This window comes from Dermacentor albipictus, unplaced genomic scaffold (assembly GCF_038994185.2).
Source record: "Dermacentor albipictus isolate Rhodes 1998 colony unplaced genomic scaffold, USDA_Dalb.pri_finalv2 scaffold_19, whole genome shotgun sequence".
In the NCBI taxonomy this organism is placed as follows: Eukaryota; Metazoa; Arthropoda; class Arachnida; order Ixodida; family Ixodidae; genus Dermacentor; species Dermacentor albipictus.
In genome coordinates, this window is record NW_027225573.1 from 5,122,030 (window position 1) to 5,149,322 (window position 27,293).

Genomic DNA, 27,293 nt, shown 5'->3' on the forward strand with positions numbered 1-27,293 from the left:
GAAACACGCCACGCATTCCAACTTTGTCCCTCTGTCAACATCACCGAAATCCATCATGTGGAAGCTTTGTTATATCCCAGATCCTTTACAGTCTTCTGTACAGTCTTATCACTCATGACAAATTGATTTGCTGATGCACTGAATACTAAGGCATCTATTTGCACGAATAGCTTGGATCTTTGCACAAGTGTCCTCTGTTCAGGACAAGAATAATCACTTAACCAGGACGAGAATAATCACTTGTTCATCCACATTCTTCCGTAAGCATTTTTGCCTAATCCACCACTGTTGTTTCCGAAACACACAAGTTGCCATACACTTGCTTTGTTTGACTAAACACTTCAGCTGGATGACACCCCACAACACTCCGGAGCTGTGTGACAGCACCATTGCGTTTAGAGTTGCATATGTGGAACTCCGTTGTTATTCCTTCAAAGACAAGAAATCACTGCCACATCATTTATGCTGTACAATGAACAAGAGCATCTGCCATGATATACAACTAAAACAGCACATTTGCTTCATCTCGTCATATTGGTATTATGGTCAACAAATTAGTTGCAGTTGACTCTGCCATATAAAGGAATTCATTACCATGATATGCCAAGTAGCTTTACCATTCCCCACTGGGGTGTTTCTTTGCAAGTTTGTACTGTATGTCTCAGTGTTCTTGTTTCTTTCCTTTCTGGGTGTTCCATTTTCATTCACATCCCCATGACAGGTTACCACATCACACCAACTCACTGAACGAGTTACCACACAGCTTCAACCACAGGAATTTTTTTTCCATAAAATTAAGCACTTGCATTAATCATGTAGTGTTAACTCTTCACGCATGTCAAGCATGTGCCTTGAGCAGTGAGATTAAAGCAAACGTTCTTTGACCACTGGGCTGATTCACGGTCTGAATACCGTTGCATATCTGCTTACTTCCCTTCTTGAAGAGTTTTATCGCGATAGAAAATGTATGGACACTCCAGGCACATTTTGGCCGTTGCCATGATGTTTCGTATAAAGTCCAAGGGCGATAACACCATCGCCGAGTGCTGTATGCTGTACGTGCTAGTGAAAGCGCGCGATGGGAGCAAACAATCGTGGCTCAATCTGGCCGTGAATGGGGGGCGGGGGGGCTTGGGCAGCAACTGCATATTTCACGACCAGATGAAAAGGGGAACTCACGATCGCAGCTCAACCTTGTGCGCGGGATGGAGGAAGGTGGGGAGCCAGCATGGGAGTGCAACACGCCAGCTTATTGGGGAGTGAAATCTGAGAAGAATTAGGAAGGAAAGCGCGTGAGGAGGAGAGTGCTACTGGTTTCCAAGATCAAGGGGAGTTACCGGTGATGCGTGGGTAAAGCTTATGTGCATGAAAGTTCAGTACTACGAGTCTGAATGCTCTGGAATTGCCTGGTGGTTTGAAATTTGAAAAACCATGAAATGTTTGGTGCCCCATCATTTTCATGAACTAGGTGCAAATGAGAAGCACTCGTAACCAGTACTATTATAGGCTACTTCCTCGTTTTCACACGAGTGCTACTACCTTAGTACAATCAACTTATCTTGCTTTCCATTCTCTAATGAGAAGCTCGTAGCAGTACTCACCTTTCAGCACACGCGGTGTTCCTGCAAGCCTGCAATACAAAAGTAACTAGGGTCATGAAACAGACTTACGCAATTCCCACCGAACTGTTCAGAACATACAAGCAAGTGTTCGTTCACTGTATACAGGCGTGAAAAATAAGATGCCTTCCTGGTTCATCTTTGAAAAGCATTTCTTAATTAGCCAACAGCACCACTGTTACCATTTGTTCAGTGTGCAGTGCTTTTCCTAAGCAACATTCTGAATGCCAGACAATAGCAGCAGCTCTGCCAGTTGTGGTGAGAACGGATCACACCTTGCAAACAAGAGGGTTTTTACTTTCATGCCTCATCATGACGATCAAGCTTGCTTGATGAGTCATTACAGACAAACTTTGTAATAACAAGCTAATGAATATAATAAAGAATAATTGCAATTCCCCTCAAAAGCCTCATCAGGAAAAACTTAAGGAAAAAGTTAAGAAGTCTGTTTCTTTCCATGCTTTTTGATGGAGATTTATCAATTAAACTTGCATCCGATCTGTCTACTGCAACGTCTAGGCTTACTCGACACCGTCATCCGAATTCACTAACACCTTATTTTACACGGACGGATGTATTCAAGTATTCCTGTTTTCCCCAAACTATAACAGACTGGAATAACTCGTTGTTGCCTGTTTCAATTGAATGATGCATTGTACTACTGTTGTGTCTTACCACCCTGCTTGAACCTGAACTAGGTCTGAAGTTTGAAATAAATAAATAAATAAATAAATAAAAAGATTTAAAATCTCATAAATATAGAAAAAGATTGACATAAATGGATGTACAAGTGACGAATGGGCACTTTTCTAGCTTAATCGAAAGCATCTAACTGCAGTATATGATTGTGTACCATTGGGTCAGAGTACTTTGTGGTACAGAAATCAATCACAAAGGTTAGAAGAAATGTTTCAATACCCATGCAGGAGGTTTGTTCATATATGAATGTCGCTTATTTGAACTGGTAAAAATCTTTGTCCTAACTGTTTACCTCGGTGAAAAGAAAAGAAAGTTCACTGGTTGCCAAAACGAAAAGTACGTACACTCTGAGAACCCAGCGTGTTGTCCGTTGAGTGAACAGCTGACCTTTGAATCCTCCCTTCTCTCTGAAGTTGCCCTTCAAAGTCATCATAGGAAATGGCTACAAAACAGAAACAGACATTTATGTAAAAAAAAGATAAAGTGAACTTTGTTAAATTCAAACAACAAAATGAGCCCTAAGTGCACAAAAACATCACTTTCTGTGGTAATGTGCACACTTTTTGCATAAATTGAAATCCCAGCAAGTCAAAAACTCATTCCAATTGATGAACAATTTGAATTGTGCAGTTCGTCCAAGTAACGTTGCACGCATTTGAACAGGAAAAAAAGCTTCTATGAATTCAAACTCCCAAAATGCAATAGTTACTTTCAAACAAAATTCCTCGCTCCCAAGGACTTCTTTTCGGACAAATCCAAGTAAAACAGAAAGGTCCAATGTATAACTAGCCACCGTAACATAGCATACCACAGAAATCGAGCGTTTCTGCCTGATGTAATACATGATACTTTACCATGATACATGACATAGGCGAGTACTTGGGGAAAAACACGGTACAAATATAAGAAGTGTCTGTACAACAATGTGAACTTATTGCACCAGCTATTTATTTTCAAAAGTGGTTGAAAAGGTCAAAATATAGGTGCTTAATCACAGTTACACTCACTCCCGTGAAAGCAGAACGAAGGGCGGCTTACACAATTTGCAAGGTTGGCTATCGACATCGCTCTCACTTTTCAGCATTGCTGGAGGAGGGACTCTTTCCTTTTTAGAGGCTACCCAGATCGAAAAATTCTGCTCACTAAATATCCACATGCTTTTGGAAGTAACCGTTGCAAATGTAAAAACTAGCGAGGGTGAGCTTTGGGCTGCACCATAAAAAAATAGGTCCTTAAAGATCGGTTGTCAGATCCTTTAATAAAGCAGTGAGGAATTAGGCTTTTACAAATGTCCACAATGACAACAAATAAACAGCGCTAAATGCTATGGTGCCACCTATTAGGTATGAATCAAAATAGTTTTACTGCTCACATGCATCCTAAGCAGCGTCGAAACACAGTTATTGACAGAATGTAGCCAATACTTCATCTCTAGCACAAGATAACACTAAGTGATTAACTGACCTTACCATTTATTTCTTGATCTCATGGCTAAAAGCAGGCAGCAAGAAAAAATTCACATCAACACAAGCAGTCTAGATGCTGAAATGCTATGTAATCATGTGCGATGACTGGCGGTAGCTACCACTACTACCACGATTACTACACAGTCTACAGCTGCACACTAGTGTGCTTATATTTCTCTGTGTTCCCAGCTAAAAATAGCCGCAGTGACTCGGTGATCTACAACTCCTTAGACAGTGCTTCCAAAATGCATGGTAAAATCTACAACACACCTAGATGATATGCTATTGCATTAAAACTTCTTTCTGGGCGAGTTGGTGCATACTTGGCATAAAAACTGTTACAGTGCAAACACATGCAAAATGAGCCCTAAGTGCCCTAAGTGCCCTAAGTGCCCTGTCCTTCATACTTTGTGGTTGCATGTGTTTGCGCTGTAACAGTTTTTATGTCAAGTATGCTATTGTATGTTGTAGCATACATGTCATCAAGCACTATATTTAAAGGGGCTGTTTTAGGACTGGACTCAACTTCGTCCAAATAATCTTTTGGCCCCCTTGCAGTTCGAATTCACAATGTTCCACCGCATTCAGTAGGATTTCCGACCCCAAAGGTCCACCCACCAGTGCTATTACAGACACCTTAGTGCCCTGATTAATTATGTGCAGCTATAGATCTATAACAAGCACCAAAAGAATAATATATTCTTTTTTTGCATTCTGCCCCATTGCCATGCAGCCACCACAGCCATAAATCTAAACTGTGAACGTGTGCTACATGTATACAGCTGCATTATCAATACTTGCTATCACAAAGAGCTGTTGCTGTTTTGCTGCAAGGACTGGTACTTCACCACTAGGAGTTCCCAAAGGTTGTGCAAACGCCTTACTTAAAGGCCAACTGCAACGAAATTCTGGACTGCATAAAAAGCCCCATTTTAGATAATTTAGACCTACAGTAGCCTCTGTGGAAAATGTGAAGCTTGAAACGAGAGTGGGCACTTCACAAAATGCCGCCATCACCAGTCGCCGGAAATGATGCACTTTGAAGACTAGAAACCAGAGACCAGCTCGTCTGCTTCCGTATACCGTTCTTGTGCATCAGTGAATGGTATACGGAACTACAACTATACGGTATATAACTCTGCGTCTGCTTGCCACAGAGTTAGTATACTTTGCTAGCTGCTTCATGCGCTGTGCTGACGCTCATCCACATCCGCGATGTCCTCTTAATGCGAACTATTCTCCCAGTCAAGCCGGCTTTCGTCATGTGGTTGTCTACGTTCGACAAGCAGAGCCGTGATGCGTTCTGCATCCGCTCAAAGAAGAGCGCATGGGGGTGGCCAAGCTAAAGGTGCAGATGTACAGTAAAACGTCGTTATAACGAAGTTGAAGGGAGGGCCGTAATTACTTCATAATCATTAGTTCGTTATAGCCACTATTCATTTCTATTCACAATTAGCAAGCGAGGATGTACTCACCACTAAATCTCACAGCAGCCTGCCACGCGAAAAAGAAAACGACCATCGCATGGAAAAAAAAAAAAAAGACAGCATGGAATTGCTACTTTATTCACGCCAAATGGCTCATCACTGATCTATACACAGCACACCAGCTGGCAGCTCAGTTCGCAGAAAAAAGTCCTTGATAGATTTTTGCTGCGTCTTCTTGAGGCAAATGATCGCTTTTTCAGCTGCAGGCGGTATTTCGAGTCCGTCCTCGCTGTCATCGTGAGCACAAAAGAAGCAGCACAGCAGGCCTGCAGCATCCAGCGCTTGTGCGGGGGTCGGTACGTCGGGTTCGCCAATATTAGGCTCCGTGTTGTCGTCGACGCACTTGTCACTGTCGTCATTAGGCACTCCCATCACCGCACGAACAATTTTCGCCTCCGTTAGCTCTTCCGTCATCACTGCATCAGCATCGGCACTGACTTACGTGCAGAAGGTGTCGCAGTCAGGCACAACGCCGGCGTCAAGGAGAGCGTCCCACTACGCTAGGGCTTGGTCATCTGCGGCATCCTCATTGGCAGCAGCAACGAGATCTTTGCTGTAACAACGGCTGCTAGACACCAAATGAGGCATGCCGGAAGCAACTGGCGATCGTGCTTGCCGGTACAGCCATCCAAGCAGCCTGTAGCATCTCGATCGCCATGTGCAAGTCGATCGTGGACTCGTGCTTCGTCCTCACATTGAGCAGAATCCAGTCAATCACACGCTTGCGGTAGCCCAACTGCAGTGCAGTTTGGCGGCAAGAAGCATAGCTCGATGTTTTCGAGCATAGCGGCAGTGTAGTGGGCCGCGCAGTTGTCCAGTACGAGGCATATCTTCCGGTTCAGCTTGCCCAGCAGCTCGTCCCACTCCTGCAGCCATTATGTGAAAATTTCTCTCGTCATCCAAGCCTTATGGTTGGACACATAACTCACTTGGAGCTTTCGTTTGCCTGTGAAGCATCGTGGCGACACACTTTTGCCGACTACAAGGGCCAGAACATTTGCCGACCCATCCATGTTGGCACAAAGCAAGACGGTTACGTGGACCTTGCTCTGCTATGCAGACTGCCCTGGCAGAGCGTTCACCTTTGAGGGCCAAGGTTTTTTGCGGCAGCATTTGGTAGAACAAGGCTGTTTCATCCACGCTGAACAAATCCTTGGCACTGTATTTTTCTAGCAGCCATCCAACGTTTGTCTCCACCTGCACCTCCGCAGCTTCGCGGTCGACAGACTGTGCTTCCCTGCTGACAGCCCTGCCGATGATGTCATGGCGATCCTTGAAACGCTGCAGTCAGCCGACGCTCGCCACAAGATTGTCGTGCCCCATGATGCACGCGAAGTCCCTCACTTTGCACTGCAACAGTGCCCCACTCACAGGAGTGCCGCTTGCTCTTGCGTCCAAAAACCACTTGAAGACTGCCTGCTCTACAGCTTCGAAAGTGGGGGCTAGCAGCTTTTTTCTGTCACCTTTTATGCCACATGCGACAGCCCTGGTGACAGCTTCTTGCTGCTCAAAATCGTCAACAGCGTGCTCAACGCTGTGCCGAAACCTTCTGCCACTTTTTTTTTTTTTCTTCACGCCAGACTTGACTGCTTTCAGCAAAGCCAACTTCTGCTCAATTGATGTTGTTTTGCACTTCCATTTGCCGTCGTCCATCTCCTTTCTGGCGGCGGGAACTCGCACGAACGAACCGATAGAAACACTGATATCGTTGACGCGCACGGAGGCAACGACAAGCAACAACAAAACCACAGTCGGCGCCGCCCCACGCATGCAGCGGAACAGCGGGTGGGTCCACCAGTTACACAGGAAAGGAGAGACCATGAGATGCGCATGGGAAACGTGAACGTTGCGCGCTATAAGACAGTGACCTGACGGGTACCAAAATGGTCAGTAAGTGCTCGTTGTGGAAAAAAAAAATTGCAGATGATTACATTACTTTCTAATGCGAAATTTGAGCACAGGTCTTCAGCTGTTTCTGCTTTTCTATATACTGAGGCAAATAATTCGAGCAAGACATGTATGTACTGTTACAACTTATTTTTCTTCACTTCTTCAAGAAACGCTCCCCTCCCAGTCCTTGATTGTCATGAAGGTAGCTTTGTGGTTAGAGAAATCGATGGGTATATGCTAGACCTACCGCACCAATGCCTGGTTCGGCATAGCGCATCTCTGGATTCTGGCAGCGACGGCGCTAGGCCTCTGCTCAGGCAGCTTCTTTAGCAGCAGTGGCAGACGGACCTCCACCAGTTGCCTCGCTCATGCCTTAGAAAGAACTGGCTGAGAAGAAACTACTTATATAGGCAGCCAGATTATATCATAATATAAACCACCTGTGAGCCTCAGACAATCCATCTGGTACGGAACATTTCGCACCAGCCGCCACCACCACCGCCAGATCAGCCACCACCGAGTCACTCTGATTGCCGCTGCACATGGGTGGCATTGGAGGAAAAAAGAGCAAAACTCGCGCTCTGCCCGAGAGATGGTGCCAGGAGCGCGCGCAGCGGGAGCAGTGCACTGGCCCTGGCTACGGAGCGGGTTATGATGAGGCACGACGGCGCCATGAAATGTGGGAACAGCCGCCAAAGAGCTGCACTCTAAAAAAAGGTTCGTTATACCCACTGGGTGAAAATTTTAGTTTCATTAAAACGAGGTTTTTAATACATGGGCATCTATTGGAACGTCAAGGGGAATCACAATTGCTTCGTTATATCCTGTTTTGTTATAACAAGGTTTTACTGTAGTCCGACTATCCACGCGTGGCGCAGTTATGCTACGTCGGAGAAAAATGGACACTCTACAGCCTAGTGTGGCTGGCATGGGAATGGAATGTGTCCTTAGGCATGCCAGGGTCACTGGAACAAGCTGCATCATGTGCTAGCTAGGCTGACTAGCAGTATATGACCTGTACAGTTCGGGTTCACTGATGCAAGCATGTTGAGTTTGCACCTTCGACAAACAAGAAAGCGCTTGCCCGCTGCATACTTGTGCATTTGCGCTGCGACAGCAACCGATCGCTGTGCTGCTGTGGGTCACATTTAAAGCACAGGGTATAATTAAAGCAATCTCAACGTCTCCGGCATGATGCATCCAACTTCACCGGCTGCAGCCTGGCATGCTGGAAACGACAGACTTGTCGACTGATCAGACAACTACGTACCACCATCTGTATTAAAGGATGATAAGTAGCTGAGGCTTGGCTTGGCCGGGGCTAGAGGGATCTACCCGGTCTACCCTCTACCCCGGCTGTAGGCTTGGTGCGCGTAAACTCAGCCAGACAAGCTCGACTCCGGCCATGACAAAGTTTTGCTCATTTCGCCTTGTGGCACCAAATTCCTGCATGGCTTTTCCGGCGCGTCTACACCATGGCAGCCGTGTCGCCTCCTCCTTCGTGACAAATTCAGCACGCGCTTCCTATTGACAGCGTTTCTGGCACTGTGTCAGACAGGCTTTCGTTCGTCAACTCTGATGTGTCTGACACGCAAAATGTCTCGAAGATTATTCACTACCTGAAATGATCGCTCAAGAATATTGCCCCTGAATACAACTTACCCTTGGTTTTCATGATGATGAGCAAAATGAGAACAAGGTAAAAGCAGGAGCCAAGACAAGTGGACTTGTCTTTTTCAAGGCTTTGCCTTTCATGCATCATAGTGGCTTATGGTACTTCTAGTCATGCCAAGAAAGTGTTTGTCAAGCAGATCTTGCATAGGTACTTGACTGTGCTGTTGAAATGTAGCTTGTGCTGTTGAAATGTAGCTCTTGCTGCTTCATCAAATGCAGTTTACATGCTTTCTGCGCATTAAGTGGCCCGTGTCGCACTTGCCTGCTGTGTCATGGTGCATGCCTGTGCTCTAAAAGTTGGGACAGGAAAGATGTCCGAAAGATAATCGGACAAAAAACGTCCGTAATATCTGAAGCGGCTTACTTTTGAAACTTTCGCCATGATGTCTAACAGCTTTACTGCAAAGAGTGAGTGATGAACGTCCAAGGTAAACAATAAATAAATAAAAAAATTGCAGTTTCGCCCGGAAGGCGAAGCAGCGATTGCGATAGCAAATTAAGCAAGATAAGTGCAGCACCAGCAGCGAGCCAATTGACCTTCATGTTGTCTCTTGCTTCAGAATGAACTAAATGCCGAAAGCACAGTGCATACGAAGCTACCGGCACTGGGGGCATTTTGTCCACATCGCAGATCACTTTCAAGGTATGGCGGCCACGTTGTAAGCAGCCACTGCTGGAGTAGAATGCCCCTTCTCTCTTGCCTCCCCCTCGTGCCTTGAGCGCGCAAAAGAAGATGGCGCGTTTCTGCCCCCACCTTCCTCCCTCGCGTTAGCGATATTGAGCCACAATTGTCAACTGACCCTTGCAAGTCAGTTGTCAGACAGTGTTTACACAGCAAAAGTATGTTTTATACACCCGATTAAAAAAAAAATTGCCGCCAACTTTGTCTGCTATAGTTGATAGCCTGTTGCAGCGCAGTCCGTTAAAAGCAGACTTCGTTGCATTAATAAAATAGGTAGAACAAACTGAGGTTGAAATATGGTCCGTTATATCCGGAAGTCCGTTGTACACAGGTTCCTTGTAAAGAGCGTAGAATGTATACACTAAGCATTTATAGGCAATTGAGCCCAAGTGAAATTTCGTTGCAGTTGGCCTTTAATGACAAGCAATTAACTACATAATTTTCGCTACTCAGGGCTCGCTAATCTAAGTCGTATGTGCCCTCTTGCATTCTGTTTTTGGAATGCGAATTGTGCAGCTGGGAATCATACCCATGAGCTTTTGCTCGCGAGGAAACATGGCTGCTAGCATTTTATAGACGAAAATTACATTTATGATTTATGTATGGTGTTTTCATCCCCAGATGTACAAGCATAATGTTTGAAGAGATACTAGGGCCATACTGGGAGTGATGCGAGACGTAGCAGCATGAAAAGGACAATTGTCATCCACCCAACTGTAGCACAAAACTACAAAAGTAAAATATACGAGTTTCTTAGAAATAAAGCTTCACAGTTGAAGAAAAATCATCCCAGTTTGAGGAATGAACCCGGGGTGAGCATATTTCTGGGGTAGTCACTCTGCCATAGCAGGACGAATTTTTCAACTCTGAAGGCTTGTTTCTGAGAAATCCTCACGAGTTTCCTCTGTAGTTCATGCTACCGTCAGGTGGATGACAGTTTTTCTTTTTGAGGACCTTCCTGCACCTTGCAGGCTTCCACAGAACTGATGTGCCATTAGATACAGCAGCATTTCAAAATTTCCATATTCCACAAACACGTGGGCCTTGAGTATCCCTTAGGCAGCTGATACATAAAGAGCAATTTAACCTTTTCAGGCGCTGTGTACACACTTGTGTACACCAAGATTGTGCCTCGACAGCAAAAGCACTGCTGAAAGTATACTGATTCCTCTCCTTAAATACATTTAATAAAAGGAAAAGTACAATGATACTTAAAATGTGTCGCATACATCTTGAAACACTTATGATCAGAATTGTGCTGCAATTTTAGATAACATGTACAATATGTTCTAGAAAAATAAGTGCGAAAGTAGAAGGTTGGGTGTTTTTACTCGGTATTAGTATGTTGTATGTAGCAGGTTCCCTTCAGGCATGTCAAACACCCGGCATAATTTTTAAGTGGCTGGATAAGTGCTTTTCAAGCTTTTCAAAACACAAAATAGTTATGTCCTCATATTTGATGTTCCCGCAGCGAGTTCTCGCACGGAGTCCTGTAAACTTGACAAAACTCACTAAACAACTGAAAGTTCTTAACCTTTTCTATTTTGTACACTTTCTATGGTTCTGAAGATGTAAAAAATGTGGCGAAAGTAGGTTTTCAATCCACAGGATAAAGTGGCGTCTGAAACGGCTAAGTTTCTCATTATTATTATTATTATTATTTTAACTACAAAACTAAATGAAAAGAGCTTGCGACGGTGGTGGGAAGAGCTCTACCGTGAAACGATGAATCACTTTCTGCCATGACAGTTGATAGCCGACCCCGCTCTACAGACACCTCCGGACTTTTCACAGCTTTGCTAGCAGGCAAAGCTCTGAAAAAGGGCAGAGGGAGCTGCGGGGCTCCAGGTGGGCTATCTATCCTCCTTGGAGCAGCCCATGTCTCTCGACGCTGCTTCCGGCACTGAAAGGAGCAAACGGCACCATACATTTAGCACACGCAAAACATCAAAAAGGAATGGTGTAAAAAATAAGACGATGTGGAGATACAACACAGAAGGAAAGAGCACTCCTTTTCTTCTCGTTAGCCACATTCTCTTGTGCCTTTTTTTTTTATATGTATAGTTTCATATCTTTTGTACCATCATAAGTATGCACCAACTGGTCCAGCAGCAAGTAGTAAGAAAGGAAAATGCATACGAAATCTATACATGCAGAGCGAAATAGAAAAGGCAATGAGGAAAAAAAAAAAGAAGAGCAAGTGTGTTATCACAGGAAAGTTTTGGCGCTGCTCTGCCCAGATGTCTAACATCACTGACGGCCCATGAATTTGCAATGATACTAAACATGCAACATGCACCGTTGTGATGCCGTCGCAGTTGCCCTATCATCGCCATTCTAACTTTGTTACCTGACTCTCATCATGTTGTACCCGTCACGCCATCGTCACACAGTCGTCATCGTACCATTGTTGCCATGCCATCGTCGTCATGTTGTAGTTTTACCATCATCATCGCTTCAGTAACGTCATCCCATTGTCATCATGCTGTCATTGTGACACCGCCTTTCTTGTTCCATTGATGTCACTCTTTCATCATTCTGTCATAATAGGCTATGGTCATTCAATCGTGATTAGGCCGCTATGGTCATGCCACCGTTGTCATTGCGTCGTCATCGGACAGTGCCTATCATGCATCGTCGTGGTCATGGTCGTGCAGCTGTCATAGCCCAACCTCTGTCACCTGCCTCTCGTCATGCAATCGTCGTCATCCCACTGTCCTCATACCATTGTCATGCTGTCATCGTCATACAGTCGTCGCCATGCACTCATCATACCGTCGACGTGATGTCGTCAGTCGTTACACTGTTATCATACCAGCTTTACTACACTGTTATCATACTATCATACACTGTCATCATAACATCGTTATCATTAAGAATCATCATCTCATTTTCGCCATGCCATCATAATTGTGCTGCCTGTCATTTGTGGGGGTCTGATTCGTGCTCTTGGGACAAAGGAACGACATCAGAGTCGTGCAAACAATCACAAGGGCATTTATTAAGCCTTTCATACACGAATGCCGCACCCAATGCCAAGTTGCTATCCACAAAACATGCCAATGGGCATGCAACAAACCGAGGAAGTCTGACTCACCACGACCGAATAGCGAGCAAATATCTTTGCCCCATGCTACATACAACGGCCGATTGTTTGCATGTGCGGTCATGTGAACGGTGCCGCTTTCGAACGAGACCTTGCGAGACAGTCTCCAGGAAGCATGGATCGGCGCACAGGCAGAACGTTCACACCGCTTGCGGACCCCCGAGCCAAAGAGGGATAGCCACCCTTTTGCACCCAAGTAACCCCATTGTTAGGTGGCGGTAGCTGCACAACAATCACGCCATCTCTCGTACAGTCAAATCTCGATACTGTCACGTGGTGGTGACGTTGAATAACACAGTAGCAATACTGTGAACGACAAAACTAACTTTTATTGGGGCGAACCTGTGCCCACAAAACAGGCTACACTTATAGCACAACGATAGCGGCGAACACGCTCGGCGATCGTCGAAAATCTGATCAGTGGGTCAAGCGCGTCGGCTTTTATACAGCAACCATCAAATGTTCCAGATTAAACGTTGGGACCCGCATGCCTTCTAAAATGTTCTACACCATTCGTGTCAAGCGATGAAATCAGATAACACAACGTTCGGCGACAACAGACAGCGGATAGAAGCATCGATAACTTTCCAGAAACTTCGGATACATGCAGGCGCGTCCCGCGCTGTGCGATAACATTTGTTCGGCGGCAAAACTTGTCGCCCGATAAAGACAAGTACACGTGTCAATACAGTCGAACCCGGCTATATCGAACTCAGAAAAAACGCCTGTCAGTTCGATATAGAGCATAATTCGGTATAAGCCTGCTAAATAATTGGATGATTTAATTTTCTTCGTGCCTCTTGCATTGCAGCAGAGCAGGACTGTCATGCGAAGATGCGACTTCTTCCCCCCTCTGCACTGCTGCCCTTTGAAGTGCATCGTCCAGTCTGGCAGGAGCTGATAAAAACGTGTGGCCTTATCTGCATTGCATATATCGTCTTCAGAGTACGATTCAGCCACCTCCAGAAAACTATCAGTGTGCTAGGAATTTGCACCTTCTCTGTCAGCAGCCCCTTTCTCACCCGAGACTACCTGCCAAGTTATTTCATTCTTTTTGTGGAAACGAAAAAGCCAACCCGCACTGGCGTCGAACTCAATTATTTCAAGTGCATCGGCAAATTAGAGGGGTTTTTCTTGGAGCATTGGGCCAGACACGGGAACGTTTTACAATCTGGCATCTTTGAACGACATGGGAACAGCTTGGTCCACATTTTGAAAGATTCCCAGTCGCAGCCGTTTCCTCGTAGCGGAAAATGAACTACCTGCATTGTTCTGAAATATGCGTTGTATTGAAATTCATAGCTCTGAAATATTTTTACATTGAAGATATAGGCAATCTGGCGGGGATTTTTAAAATATTCGTACATTTGAGAAATTTGTTAATGTGCAGTTCGTAGTAACGAGATTTGACTGTAGAGCTTGACATCAGTCGCTCCTACTTTGTGATATAATAAAAAAAAAAATTATGCAGATCCAATGCAGATACAGAATTGGAATCTATGTGAAGCGAAGCTTTTGTGAAGCAATTGATGAAATGCTATAAATTTTCCCTTTCATTTCTGTGTCTTTGGCGAAAAGGAAAATGACGTGGGCAAGTACTCTCATGCATCCGTGCTACACAATGTGACAAGTCTCACATAGGTTTATATTTCTCCATTTCTCCTTATTTTATATATACCACTTGCTCCTTGGCCAACGATGCCTGTTGCGGGTATGTGCCATTGTGCAGATTACATCGACATCATCATCATCATCATCATAATGAACATGTGGACATGATTCTCGGATGATCCCCTGTTGTAGGTATGTGCCATAGTATGGACATCATAATCATGGACACACGGCGATCATCTCAAATAGCTAGTTGTCATTGGCACGATATGTAGCGCCCACTTCTTCGCCAATCCCATGTTGTATGTATGTGCCATATTATGGAAATCATGATCATGGTCAGCACATGGCGACCATCTGAGAGAGCTAGTTGACGTTGGCATGAGAGAAGTAAGTGTTTGTGGCCTAATATAGAGCTTATTAGGTTATTATTATTATTATTATTATTATTATTATTATTATTATTATTATTATTATTATTATGTTTATTATTATGGAGCTTATTAGCTTAAAGTATATGAAGAAGCTTACCAGATTGAATACCTACTCGCCACACTCTACCAAGGGTTGCACCATCGCTTAGTGGCTATGGTGTTTGGCTGCTAAGCACGAGGTCGCGGGATTCAGTCCCGGCCGTGGCGGCTGCATTTCGATGGGGGCGAAATGCGAGAACACCCGTGTACTTACATTTAGGTGCACATTAAAGAACCCCAGATGGCGTAGATTTTCGGAGTCCCCCACTACGACGTGCCTCGAAATCAGATAGCGGTTTTGGTACGTAAAACCCCATAATTTAATTTTAATTGAAGGGCACACAGTACTTATCCCCAAAAGCAGTGACGCAATTAAATTGCATAAAGTCAAGAGATATTCCCCAGATCACTTTGCAACATGGATTGCAATATATTTGCAAAGATATTAGCCAGCTGCCTTCAACATGTGACATTAGAGGAAGATCAATCGAGACAAATATCCACGTTGCACGGTCTTTGCTAGAGCGTGTAGCAGAAAGTGGAGGTCAGGTCGCAATCGTTCAGGTTGATTTGGCAAAAGCATTTGGTAAAGTTAATCACTACTTTTTGTTCAGTGTGTTAGAGCACATAAACATTGGGTCTCTTCTTTTTAAAGGCATCACTATCCGTTATGCTAATGGCGCAACAAGGCTAATGGTTGATGGTTGTCTATCCGAATCTATTTACCTGAGGGCATCGGCAAGGCAAGGTTGTCCCTCGTCCCCTCCATTATTCGCTTTGTACTTAGAACCGCACTGTGCACGAATTCTGAAGGGTCATGCTTTTCACAGGTACAAATTGTTATCCAATGAGATCCGCGTACTTGCCTATGCAGATGACATAGCCTTCTTTTGTCCTGACAAGAAAAGTGTAGAGAATGCCCTTGCCATAAAGCAACAGTTTTGCTCAGCTTCTGGTGCAGCAGTAAACTTTAAGAGTTCAGGGTTTTGGTTCAGTCTATGACATACGATGCTAACCTACTTCGCCAGTACTCAGTGGAGGCAAGAATAAGTACATAGGTGTACGTCTCTCTCAATATCACAATAGTATTCCACACTGGTCAGCGGAAGTTGCGCAAGTACAATGTAAGGTTTACAACTGGCAGGGACGGCAGTTATCCATCTTTAGCCGAACTAAAGCTTGCAAAGTTTTCCTAGTAGCTCGACTTATGTATGTCCTGTAGGTACAGTCGAACCCACTTATAACAATATTCAAGTGCCACGAAAATTCCATTGTTATAACCGATAATTGTTATAACCAGGTTTCATGAAAAAATCAAACAGAGGATGGCAGAGCTGATGCGAGAAAACTATAATGGCAGGGAGGCCAGTGCCCCTCCCCACCAGTTTCCTCCATCTGGCTGCTGATTGTGTCCACTCGTTTAACTGCTTTCTGGGCACTCCGATTGCGTGTAACAAGCCGCGGCTATCGGCGATAAAGAATCGCAGTGCTATGACAACTGCAAAGAGGGGTCACGGGTGGCAAGCAATATGCAAGCACCGCTGAGGCATCGCTTTGGTGGCCCCAAAAGGAGCCTTTAAAAAATGTGAGAAGGTTGTCGCAGCAGCTTGTCAGCTTGAGAAATTCAGAAGAAACGCTGAGGCGAGATCGCCGCAAGCACCTCGTCACATACTTCTCACCGACTTGCACGAGAAAACCCTATGTCCGTCAGCCATGCATGCCTTACGCAAAGCTTGCCGACATCCCTCTCCAAGGCATCTAGGTGCGCCACGTAGTGCAACGGAAGATTCCTTGCGAAAACGAAGCCAAAGAGCGACTGAATCATCTGTCGGGCCTCCTGTGAGGACAACGTTGAGGCAGCCTGCCCTACCGCATCATCGCTGCCGTCGCTGTCCGATGCAAGCATGCTCGCGACGATCACCTCATTGGTTAGAAGCACTTAATTTTTAAATCTATAGCCGTGCGCTTTCTTTTAGATGTCACACCGTACACAATTCATTTCGTACCTTTTAAAGATCCCTGTGACCCACCATATGATATATTTATGGTACTTGGCCTACATAGCCTTTAGCGCAGTAGAATGTGTGACAGGCACACTGAACCACTGTGAAGCACTCGGTCATTCTTTCAGGAATCTGTTGCCTACATTTGTAGTGTGTACGCTGCACAAGAAACAGCGCCAGACTAGATGCCTTCATTGGAAGCTTGCACGTGCTTGCCTGTCTTTCTAATGTGTTTTCAGTCACCTTAAATTTCCGTAGTGCTTTGTGTTTTTTTTTTAATTTTGCTTAAGATTCTGCTCTAATGTAATAATGATAAAAAAAGTGATTGTGGCCTAATGATCAGGGCACCGGGTTGCTGTGCTGGGCGACCGAGGTTTGAATCTCACCAGCAGATACACTTTTCTTTCTTTAAGAGCAAGGTGGAATCTACTCATCATGAACCCGACCAGCGACTAGCTGATTGACCGATGTTTGACCGACCAACCAACCTAGGTGAAACCATGGATGGTAGGGAAAGAAAGCTTCACATTAAAAAAATAAAAAGAAACATACAATATACTTTCACAATGTCCTTGCACAATGGTAACAGAACAAGGCAAAACAAGAAACGGCAAAATGTGAAGGAGCTTGCCTGTGGGAGGGTGGAGACAAGCAGCTTCTTCTCCAACGACCGAACCTGGTTCTTGAGCTCGTCAATCTGGCTGTTTTTCTCCTGCAGAGTCTTAGTCAGCGTACTTCCTTCCAAGTCCTGCATGCATTTTTAAGTAAAGCAGTGTTTTCCATATACAAGGAATAAATTTTGCAGAGAACAGCCTGGAGTATTCAGGCACTGCTCTGGCATCACTTGAATCTGTCGTACAAGAGCAAAGGGCAACCACAAAAGTCACTAGAGAAAATGTCTGCCCAGCATGACGAAGCTTAAAATAATAAATTCTGGGGTTTTACTTCCAAAAACACCCCCCATCATGAGGCATGCCGTAGTAGGAGACTCCAGATTAATTTGGCCATCTGGGGTTCTTTAACGTGCACCCAAATTAACGGCACTTAGGATTTGCAAAAAAGCTGAATTTCCTAAAAGCGTGGGCACAGGCTCAAATGAGATGGTTTGACCCGAAGTAGGTTCTGCAAACTACACAGTGATCTCCCTTTAATTATAAGTGCCATGCCAGAGCAGAAATTAGTTTGTCATGGAGCCTTTGTCTGGTAAACTTTTGTAGTAAACCGTACTGGCCAATTTGCACTTGAGTAGGGCCCAGGCCCAGCCCATGCCCTGCCAACCAATTGAGCCAGCAGACAATACTGCTAGCTCAGCGTGGGGCTAGGCTCACACTGCACACACTGAAGAGGTACACAATGGTGTTATACAGTAGAACCTCGCTCATGTTTCGTAAGAACTCCAGAGAAAACTTACAGACTGGGAAAACGTACAAACCAAAGTGATTAAAAAATGTGACAGACTCAACTGTAGTTTACACCTCGGTTATGTGAACTGCCGCATGAATCAAAGCACGAGTTGCAGATGCATGCCGAGCTGGTGGGGCCTGAGCAGCTAAAGACATGCTTTGTCGTTTTTGTGGCTTTGGTGAGCTTTACGTTTGCAATGCTCGATCTTGGCCTTGGTCAGCAGCTTCTTCGAGCGGGGCATTTTGGTGGGAAGTTTTGACATGGCCGCTACGCGCGATATGTAGCAGCAAAAGGCACCGACCTGCGTCGAGCTGGCAATGGCCAAGCGACCCAAGACACACGTCGTTTTCCTACAGCAACGGGAAGACGAAACAAAATCGATCTGGTAGGCGGCACCAGAATACAATGCCTACAATGCTGCCAGAGCAAAACGCGACATTCACTTTGTGCCACCTGCAGCCTATTAAAAGTGTGCAGCATAGATGCAATGGCACTGTGTCCCTCTGTGAAACAGATAGGCGAAGATACTTATCGAATAAGGTTGGTGGCGATGGCTCTGAATGCAGCGTGTGACATCCTGCGAGGAGATTTCCTGGTACCGGAATAGGAAACTGAGTGCGTGCCGGCATTTTTATGCGAGGCGGGCGGTGAGTATTGCGGGGAAGCTGCTGCTGCGGGCTGGTATTGTTCTCTATCGCACACACATCGCACCTCTTCTTAATTACGTGGGATCTAGCAGCCGGAAAACGTATCATATAATCACAATTTGACAATGTACTGAACGTTGGTGTGGAAAGATAGCGTTTTCCGGGAGTGCATGAACTGGTAAAAAAAGATGTGTAATTGTACTGGGTGATTTTTTGTGTTTTCAACCATGGACGTTGGCATTGCGAAATCGTACGTAACGGGATCATATCAATGAGGTTCTACTAAAATTTTTTTTTTTAACATAAGAATCTGCACAAGCTATCCAACACATGCACACCACCTATGATTTAGCTTTGTTACTTCCTTCACCTACATGTCAAAGCAGCACTGTACACTAGAAAAGAGGGCTGTCAACTGATGCTTTAACAAGTTTATGATCACAATAAGAAATCCTTTCAGCTGGGAAGCTAGACATTTTAACAGAATCGCCAGTCTGGATGGGCTATTTAAAGAGTTAGTAATGACACTAAGCAAAAGGTGGCATTCATTAAACCTTATTTTAAGGACCAACTCTGTTCCTTCTGCAGGGGTTAAATGACGAATGGTGGTGGGTGCAGCTTTTTTAGGAAGTTCTTGATCCTCATAGGGGAAGAGGAGGGAAATATTTATCACTTGGGATGATAAAAATGGCCCAGTTGCGGGTTTAATAAATGCCTTTTGGTTGGATACCTTAACTCCTTAATAAATTAAGCTGAGAATGCAGGTCAGGACAGGCTTGGGCATTTGGTTAATTCAAGTCCCCATGCAATGCTGTGGTTTGAGGCACCATACTACACTCTAGTAAGTCTAAAACTTCCTGAACAGAACAATGCAAGAGAAAAAGTGATAACATACCCTCACTTTACCCTTGAGCTCTTCAATTTGCATGTGATAGCGGCGGATCTGAGAATCATTGGTCACAATCTCATTCACCTTGGGGATGTTCTGAATCTTCTTTGCAGAGCTTGCAAACTGCAGAATGCAAAACACCCACGGCTAAAAATAACCTGCAGGCACTAGTGTGTCAGTGAAGAAAACCTAAAGGCAGCACACACGGCATACCATGCATCACTACATGACATGGCAAAAAATATATAGAGTATTCAAACTAGTCATTGGCAACCAGCACAGCGAAAAAGTTAGAAGGCGACTCAATCTCCACTCCACATCAATCAGAGAATGCCTTACTGATCAAGTAGTGGATCACAATGGGGCGTATGAACCGTACAAGTTATTGTGGAATCAAGTGCCCCACTCTGGCGGTATCTCGGCAGTTCTTTACGCACATTGAGCATCTCTAACCTACTGGAGTCGAGCTGGCTCACTTGTTGTGTGCTACTGATCCTTTCATGAAGCTTCTATTCAGTTGGTGTCATGCCGAGGGCCAATAAAGGGTGGGCAATGGAGGAGCTTTCCTTCTATGGTGCTTATGCAACCTGTAGCTTTCGCTGCACTGTGCGAGGTTGGTGAGAGCATGCAGCAAAAGAAGAGAGTGCCTGTGGGGTGAGGGGTGGAATGGGGGGGGGGGGGGGTAGCGAAGGTGAGGAAGAAACGGAGGCCCCATATTCACTAATTAAATGCATGCAACTTTGCTATTACAGCAACATTTCAAAATTTTCAGGTGTATTGTCATTATTGACTGGCACAGAGCACCTGTGGGGGAGGGTAGTGAAGGTAAGAAAGAAACAGTGGAGGCCCCGTATTTGCTCATTAAATGCATACAACTTTAATATTACAACATTGTTTCAAAATTTTCGAGTGTATTTTCATTGTTGACTGGCAAGCAGCTGCCCCTATATAACAAATTATTTATTTATTTATTTACAAATACTTCAGGCCTTATTCGGGCCCAAGCAGGAGTGGTTACATCAATGGTAATAAACAAGGCTAGAATAGAAAAATACAGAATAAAAAAATATTTAAAAATATAAAAAATATATATACAGGGATATCAGCCTTTGCAATTTGGAATTATCAACAATAAATACAAAGTAGGATTTTCAAGCTCATGGCGGTTTAGAGGCCCACTGAGTGTTATGGTGTTTACTGAAAAGCACTAAAAAACAACCACTGGTGGTATAAACAACAAAGCAAGAAACAAAATGATCAATCAGAGGAAGCAAGCAAATAAAAACGTGCTAAAAATATGTGGCCATAGAGCACCTTCCACCCAGCGGGTAATAAATGAATGTACATAAAAGGTGTTCTGTGTACGTGTGTGCGTGCAACAGCATGTCCTGCAGGCACTGGCTACTTAAATATGTATCTGTATTGCACACCCTATAAGGAAAATGTTTCTCAAAGAGAGGGTCATGACCCCCAAATGGGTCATAAGCCTTTTTCTGGCGCTCATGGATGGTCCAACTAGGTATGTACACGTTCTGCCTGCCGGAACAGAGATGAATTTTCAGCTTCGGTGCGCATGCTCTTTCAGTGCCATTTCCTTTACGAGTAATTCATAAGCCAATATATCACTACTAAAATGAAGTTTATTATGCAGATTAATATTAGTTTTGGTCGCAAGATGGGGGCAGAATGGCAACACCAAATGGTGATCTGAACCTTCAGTCAGAAAGAAAACTTCATCGAACCAGGCCGGCCAACTGCATTCAGTTTTCTAACAGAAACTGTAGAGTTGGGGTTCAGCAAAATGGTTGTATCAAGAAAGCAAATACATTCTTCTCATTAAAAGCCGTGATTAAATCAACCCTGTTAAAAAGTAACACATGTTTGGTAGCTTTCCGTGCCATAGTTAATGTGTTTTAAAGAAATGAAATTGTAAATGTATCGCATTTACTCGATTCTAATGCGCCCTCGATTCTAATGCACACCCGTTTTCCACTGCTGAAAAAAAAAAAGAAGTAGAAGAAGACCGCCCCCGATTGCAATGTGCACCCATTTTCTGTGACCTAAAATAAGAAAAGTCCTTTATAGTACCGTGCACCTCCTTCTTTCATACAGAAATACAACTTTCTCTAATTTGGAGAAACAAAGATTTGCTTCCAATATACTAAAGTTGCAATATATAAAAAAAGTCGCAGTTTCACCCGAAAGGCGAAGCATTGATTGGGATGGCAAATTAGTAGACAGCTATACGAAAAGTAAGGATAGTTTTTTTACAGGCCGTATAAGCTTTTAAACATTCACTTAACAAATAAATTAGCAAGCATGGTGTCTCGTGCACACAAGCAAACATAAACACATCTCGCCCAATGACTGCAGAAACTCTTTATCAGCGGTAGCAGGAGCGAGCGAATCATGGAGCGAATTATCTTTGTGCAGCTGCCATAGTAGTAGCCGCCGTAGTAGAATGCATCTCCTGTTTGCGCAAGTCCCGCTCGCAAGTTTTGGGAACTCCGAATGTCCGTTATGCAGCCAGATTTCCGTCCATCTTCACACACTTGATCACCTTCCTTTTAATTACGGCATAGTGATGAAGTCGGCATGTCTTTGCAGTCGGCACTTCCATGCTGATAGCACAAATGCAGAAAATGGGAAGACCGATGGTGCAACACATACAATAGGCTCGAAGCGCGCTGGAGGCGACCATTTTGAAATGCCAATGGCAATATGGCAATGCAGATTTAGGGTCGTACTCGATTCTAACACGCACACAATTTTTGGACCCGTTCTTTTGGAAAATAAAGTGCGCATTAGATTCAAGTAAATATGATATCTGGCATCATTAAAGAATGTAAATTTTCAGAAACCTACTAAAGTTGGGGAGGGGTAGAAGGAGGGAGGGTCTCAGGAGGTTCACTACAATGCAATCCCGATATTTCGAAATCTCTATTCCAATTTCCGGATAATTCGAACTGCTCCGCTGGTCCCTGCAAAGTCCTATGTATATAAATATAGAAAAAGTCCCGCAAGTTCAAACTCCAAAAACCATGCAACGATTATTTCTAACAGGATCTCTCACTCCCACACACTGCATTTTGGACAAAACCGAGCCAAAGGCGAGGGTTTCATGCATCGCCAGGTACCGTAAAGCAACAAGGAAAGATACGTGCGAAGCCAAGACTGAACGGGAGCAAACAGAGCAGCACACATCCTCCTTTCCAATCCGGCTTAAAAGTATCAGTAAGGAGCCCCTAGCCAGTGTTCGATCACATCTTCTCCAACACTGGGCTCGCAAGAGTACAGCCCGCATTAAGCCACCACCCTTCTCAACTCACCCTTGGATGCTTTCCCTCGCACCAGTCAAGCGGCAGTCGAGCGGCAGTCAAGGCATGATCTCATTGAATTTGGACTTTATAGGGAACCTAGGCTTCTTCCAGCACATATCACATGCCGATGTAGGAAAGATTAGACTTCTTCAATGCGAGCCCAGTGACTGTTTTGGTTTTGCAGACAGTACCACACTACTATTGATCAGGTGCTATATTTAAAGAGTCTCTCCTTTGTTCGAACTCAGTTTTACTCTAATAAATTTCCAGTTGCCTTCGAGCTCGAGTTAACAAGATTCTACTGCACTGCTAAAAGGGGTCACATACTGCAAAACTTGGGAAACACTGTTTTAGGGTGGAATTCGGTTGCAGTCATAGTAATCATCAATGATTACTCGTGGTTAATTTCTAGCAAGAAGATTCTATTTTCCTGCCAAGAACACTATGCGTCACAGAGACACAGGTGCACATGGGATGTTCATATGTGCCTTTTCATACTGCTCTTACAACAAAAGATAGCTTTACTACCTCATTGATGACAGTGACAAAACGACATAATTATTGCTACATAATCACCTCGAGAGTGCGAAGTGTCTGCTCCAAGCAGCATGGGTTGACTGTGCACACAATGGCAGTATGTGCATTGCCACCCAGCGAGTTCCTAAGAATGCGAGTCAGTTTAGAGTTCCTGAAGTTGATGTGACCCCTGGAAAGAACACGGGTGGATGTGCTTAGGTACGCAGTGAAATTAAAGCCACATAATATCAAGAAAACCATGAAGGTATATATTCACCATGATAGCAGCATGCAATCTTATCCTTTCTAATTTGCATGCAGCTGCACCTGCATCTTATAATTCCGTCAAAAACTCTCACAACTTGTTTTTAGCAGTGTCTGTCACATGCTTGCAAGCTAATCCCTGCTCCAAGATTACAAATGATAGAGCAATAGGCTGTCAAATAGAAGCTAGAACGCAGCTAGGAAATAACAGCACAACATGCTCAATGAACAGAAACAATTATATAAGCAATGCATTGTCACTTCTGCTTGTAGTGAGTCCATCACACTCATTTCTTGTCATGAATTCATGCAGTTATCATCCAGCTTACAGTCCTAATCGCAGCTCACCAACAGTAGCCCAGATTTCTATCCCTCTCAGTCTCGCAAGACAAATGATAGAGCTTGCATATGTAAGCCTTTTACTTAATTTTCTTTTAAAGGGACACTAAAGGCAAGTATTCAGGGTGTCTACCAAGTTGACATTTCTAAATTCCCTGAATTTTCCAGGCTTTCCCTGAGTGCCCTTGCAAAATTACGTGAGTTATGCAGAACTATGTTTTATGTCAAGACAGGCTGAAATCATATCGCCCGATGCTGTCACTGTCTAGTAAGCATATGAAAAAAAAAGGGGGCTTAATCCAATTTGAATATTGAGGAATAGTGTTTATGATATTCAAAAAGAGAGCAGAAAGGAGGGTTTAGTAAAATGCACAACAAATAAAATGTCTTCAAAAAAAAAAAATTGCAAACGAGTCGGACATTTTCATATAAGAATAAAAAGGAGATGCATACAGAAGCAAATATTTTTGAATATGAGCTATTTCTATCAAATGATAGCAAGCTCAGTGGTATGAGGCCCGAACTTTGTCACAATTGAGATTCTCTTTCAGCAGCTCGTGAGTCAACCTCAACTGTCCTGACATACTCTCAGCCCGCGCATGACGCCTCAGTGTTGTGTTTCACTGCTTTAAAGAGTTTATTTTGGTTTGGATGAGGGGAGACACCTGCATCTCGGCATGCGCCAACACTGTTTTTTGAGCTGAAGCTCCTTCAAAATGGTGGCAGCACGCTTCCTTTCCCGTTCATTCCTCAATGCATAGGTCCCTTCTGTTCTTGTCCTTCTTCCGTCATCGTTCACCCCACGGACCATTTGAAGCATCTTTTTGATCAGTTGCACCGTCCACGTCCGATTTGTCAAACTCCTTAGGGGCAGCGAAAACGTATGAAAAATCGGCCAGTTGGAAAAAAATGCCTGTCACTTACTGCCCTTAAGGGCTCAAACCGCCACAGGCACATTCGAAAATGCTCCGAGGGCCTGTCAGTACACGTATTAGGCATATCGGTGCTCGTACTCCAACAGGAAATACCGGGTGCATGCGTATATAATTAAGGAATACATACATACTGTGTCCAGCGACAGTTGCCCCTTCCCACACTTGTTATGCTTCACAGTGTAACATTACTGTAAGGAGGTGGAGCTGACTTCCAGGAACCGGCAGTAAGCAACGCGCCATGCTTTCCGAACTTCGAAGCCAACTGCGAGGACCACAAAGGCGGAGTCAGTGCCATTGCTGACAGCAGCGAATTCTTTCAATGAAAACACAGGCACCCAACGGCAAGAAGCTTAACAGCGAACGTCGAAGCAGCTAGGTCTAGCGTTTCCGCAGTGTGGCAACAGCTGCCAGCAGATCCGCGTGTGAGAGCACCGGTTCGAGAGCGAGGTAATCAAAACAGCAGCGGCGGTGGCTTTAACGCCGTTTCGGACCTGCGGTCACGGCAAAACGTCCAGAAAATCGGATGGCGAAGGGTCCTTGCATCCGAAATTTCAGACGTTCTGATACATTGACTCAATGGGAAATGTGGTGGTGCCGCAAAGCCATCCAAATTATCAGGCATCCGGAAAGTCGGTCGTTGACTGTACACTGGCAACTCCTCCAGTCGACGACAGGGCGTGAAAGACGGTTCATTATGATTCCTGCCTGTTGCTCGAGCCAGCATTACCGCGACTTTCAAACCTTTCAATAACATTGCAGCTAATTTTCCTTGACAGAGGCACAAATTCCCCGAGTTTACCCCGAGTACTCAATATCCCTGAGAATTCCTGGTTTTCTCGGTTTTCCCGGTTGGTAGACACCCTGCTATTAGATTTGGAGGTCGTTCCCACCGCTGTCAACCAGATGTAGGATTTGTCGGACGATCTTGCCGCTGCCACCATTTGTAGGATTTGGAGTCGGGCTTGTAGGACAATCGGAGGAACTTGCGGCGACAGAACTAGGCGAGCAGGATTTATTTGCAGTATGTACATTTTAAACATGGGATACATTTACACAGTCTAGCGTGACTCCCAAATGGAGCCCGCAAGACGAAGCATACAGCAAACGAGCACATAGCTCACGAGTACATTTCGAGCACAGAGCACGACGACAAGCACACCCTAGCAGCGGACAACAGCCGCTTATAACCACTCCGTTCGACATCATCGTAGAAAGTCCTCGTGGTCGCCTTTAAGAGAAGGGGGTAGAGGTTTTACACACACACATGTCGCACAGGTTTCGGTGCTCTCTCCGAGGGCCGACGACCATTGCAGTGCAGCCGCCGTGGTATCCATTGTCTGGCGTCCCCGTAGTCAGGTGGTGACGCCCGAGCCGGCGCCTCTAAATTCCAGAGCTGCCTTTTTCCTCTAGTCGTCACGTGTCAGTAGACTGTGACAAATCCTGGGGCCCCCGTACCGCAAAGCACCCTTTTGCCAGGAAGGCTCCCCCTGCTGCAGAGAGACCATGACGACCCGGCAAATTAACCAACAATGCATGGGGCGCCAAACGTGGTCAGCCCTGCTGTCGTCAACGATCCTCCAAACGAGGCACATGGTCGGTTAGCGCTGTCCTCGCTGGTTCTCTTCGGGGAAGATCGCAACGCTCGCAGCTGCAGCTGGCTGAGAAAACCTGCAGGTCCGCAATTCAGCAGGCCATTCCTCACACTATTAAGTTAACGCGAACTGTTAAAATACCATTCCAGAAACCTCGCAACGATTGTTTCATGCCAAGAAAGGACTTCACTTAAGAGAAAATCATGTCTGAAGGGCCCCCGCATAGAATTGAAAAACTACAGGCCCATTAGCTTACTCCCAAGTATTATATAAAATATTTACGAAAATAATCTCCAATAGAATAAGGGCAACACTGGACTTTAGTCAACCAAGGGAACAGGCTGGCTTCAGGAAGGGATACTCTACAATGAATCAAATTCAGGTCATTAATCAGGTTATCAAGAAATATGCAGAGTACAATAAGCCTTTCTATATGGCTTTCATAGATTACGAAAAGGCATTTGATTCAGTAGAGATACCAACAGTCATAGAGGCATTAGGTAATCAAGGAGTAAAGACCGCTTATGTAAATACCTTGGAAAATATCTACAGAGGTTCCACAGCTACCTTAATTCTACACAAGAAAGGCAGGACGATACCTATAAAGAAAGGGTTCAGACAGGGAGACACAATCTGTCCAAAGCTATTCACTACGTGCTTGGAAGAAGTGTTCAACC

The 27,293-nt window shown here is 44.7% G+C and overlaps 1 protein-coding gene across 7 annotated transcripts in view; it reads right to left on the reverse strand.

Annotated features, from left to right (window-relative positions):
• LOC135917094 (uncharacterized) overlaps positions 1 to 27,293 on the reverse strand; it is a 146,381-nt gene that overhangs the window by 38,333 nt on the left and 80,755 nt on the right. For all 7 annotated transcript variants that reach the window (XR_010569177.2, XM_065450586.2, XM_070529237.1 and 4 more), the window contains 6 exons: positions 23,547 to 23,676; positions 19,657 to 19,773; positions 17,342 to 17,458; positions 11,234 to 11,420; positions 2,663 to 2,760; positions 1,602 to 1,630 (listed from right to left, as the gene is read on the reverse strand). Coding sequence is in view for 6 of the 7 variants with exons in the window: in XM_065450586.2 (XP_065306658.1) it covers positions 1,602 to 1,630; positions 2,663 to 2,760; positions 11,234 to 11,420; positions 17,342 to 17,458; positions 19,657 to 19,773; positions 23,547 to 23,676 (678 nt within the window). In the remaining variant the exon portion in view is untranslated. The remainder of the gene's footprint in view (positions 1 to 1,601; positions 1,631 to 2,662; positions 2,761 to 11,233; positions 11,421 to 17,341; positions 17,459 to 19,656; positions 19,774 to 23,546; positions 23,677 to 27,293) is intronic.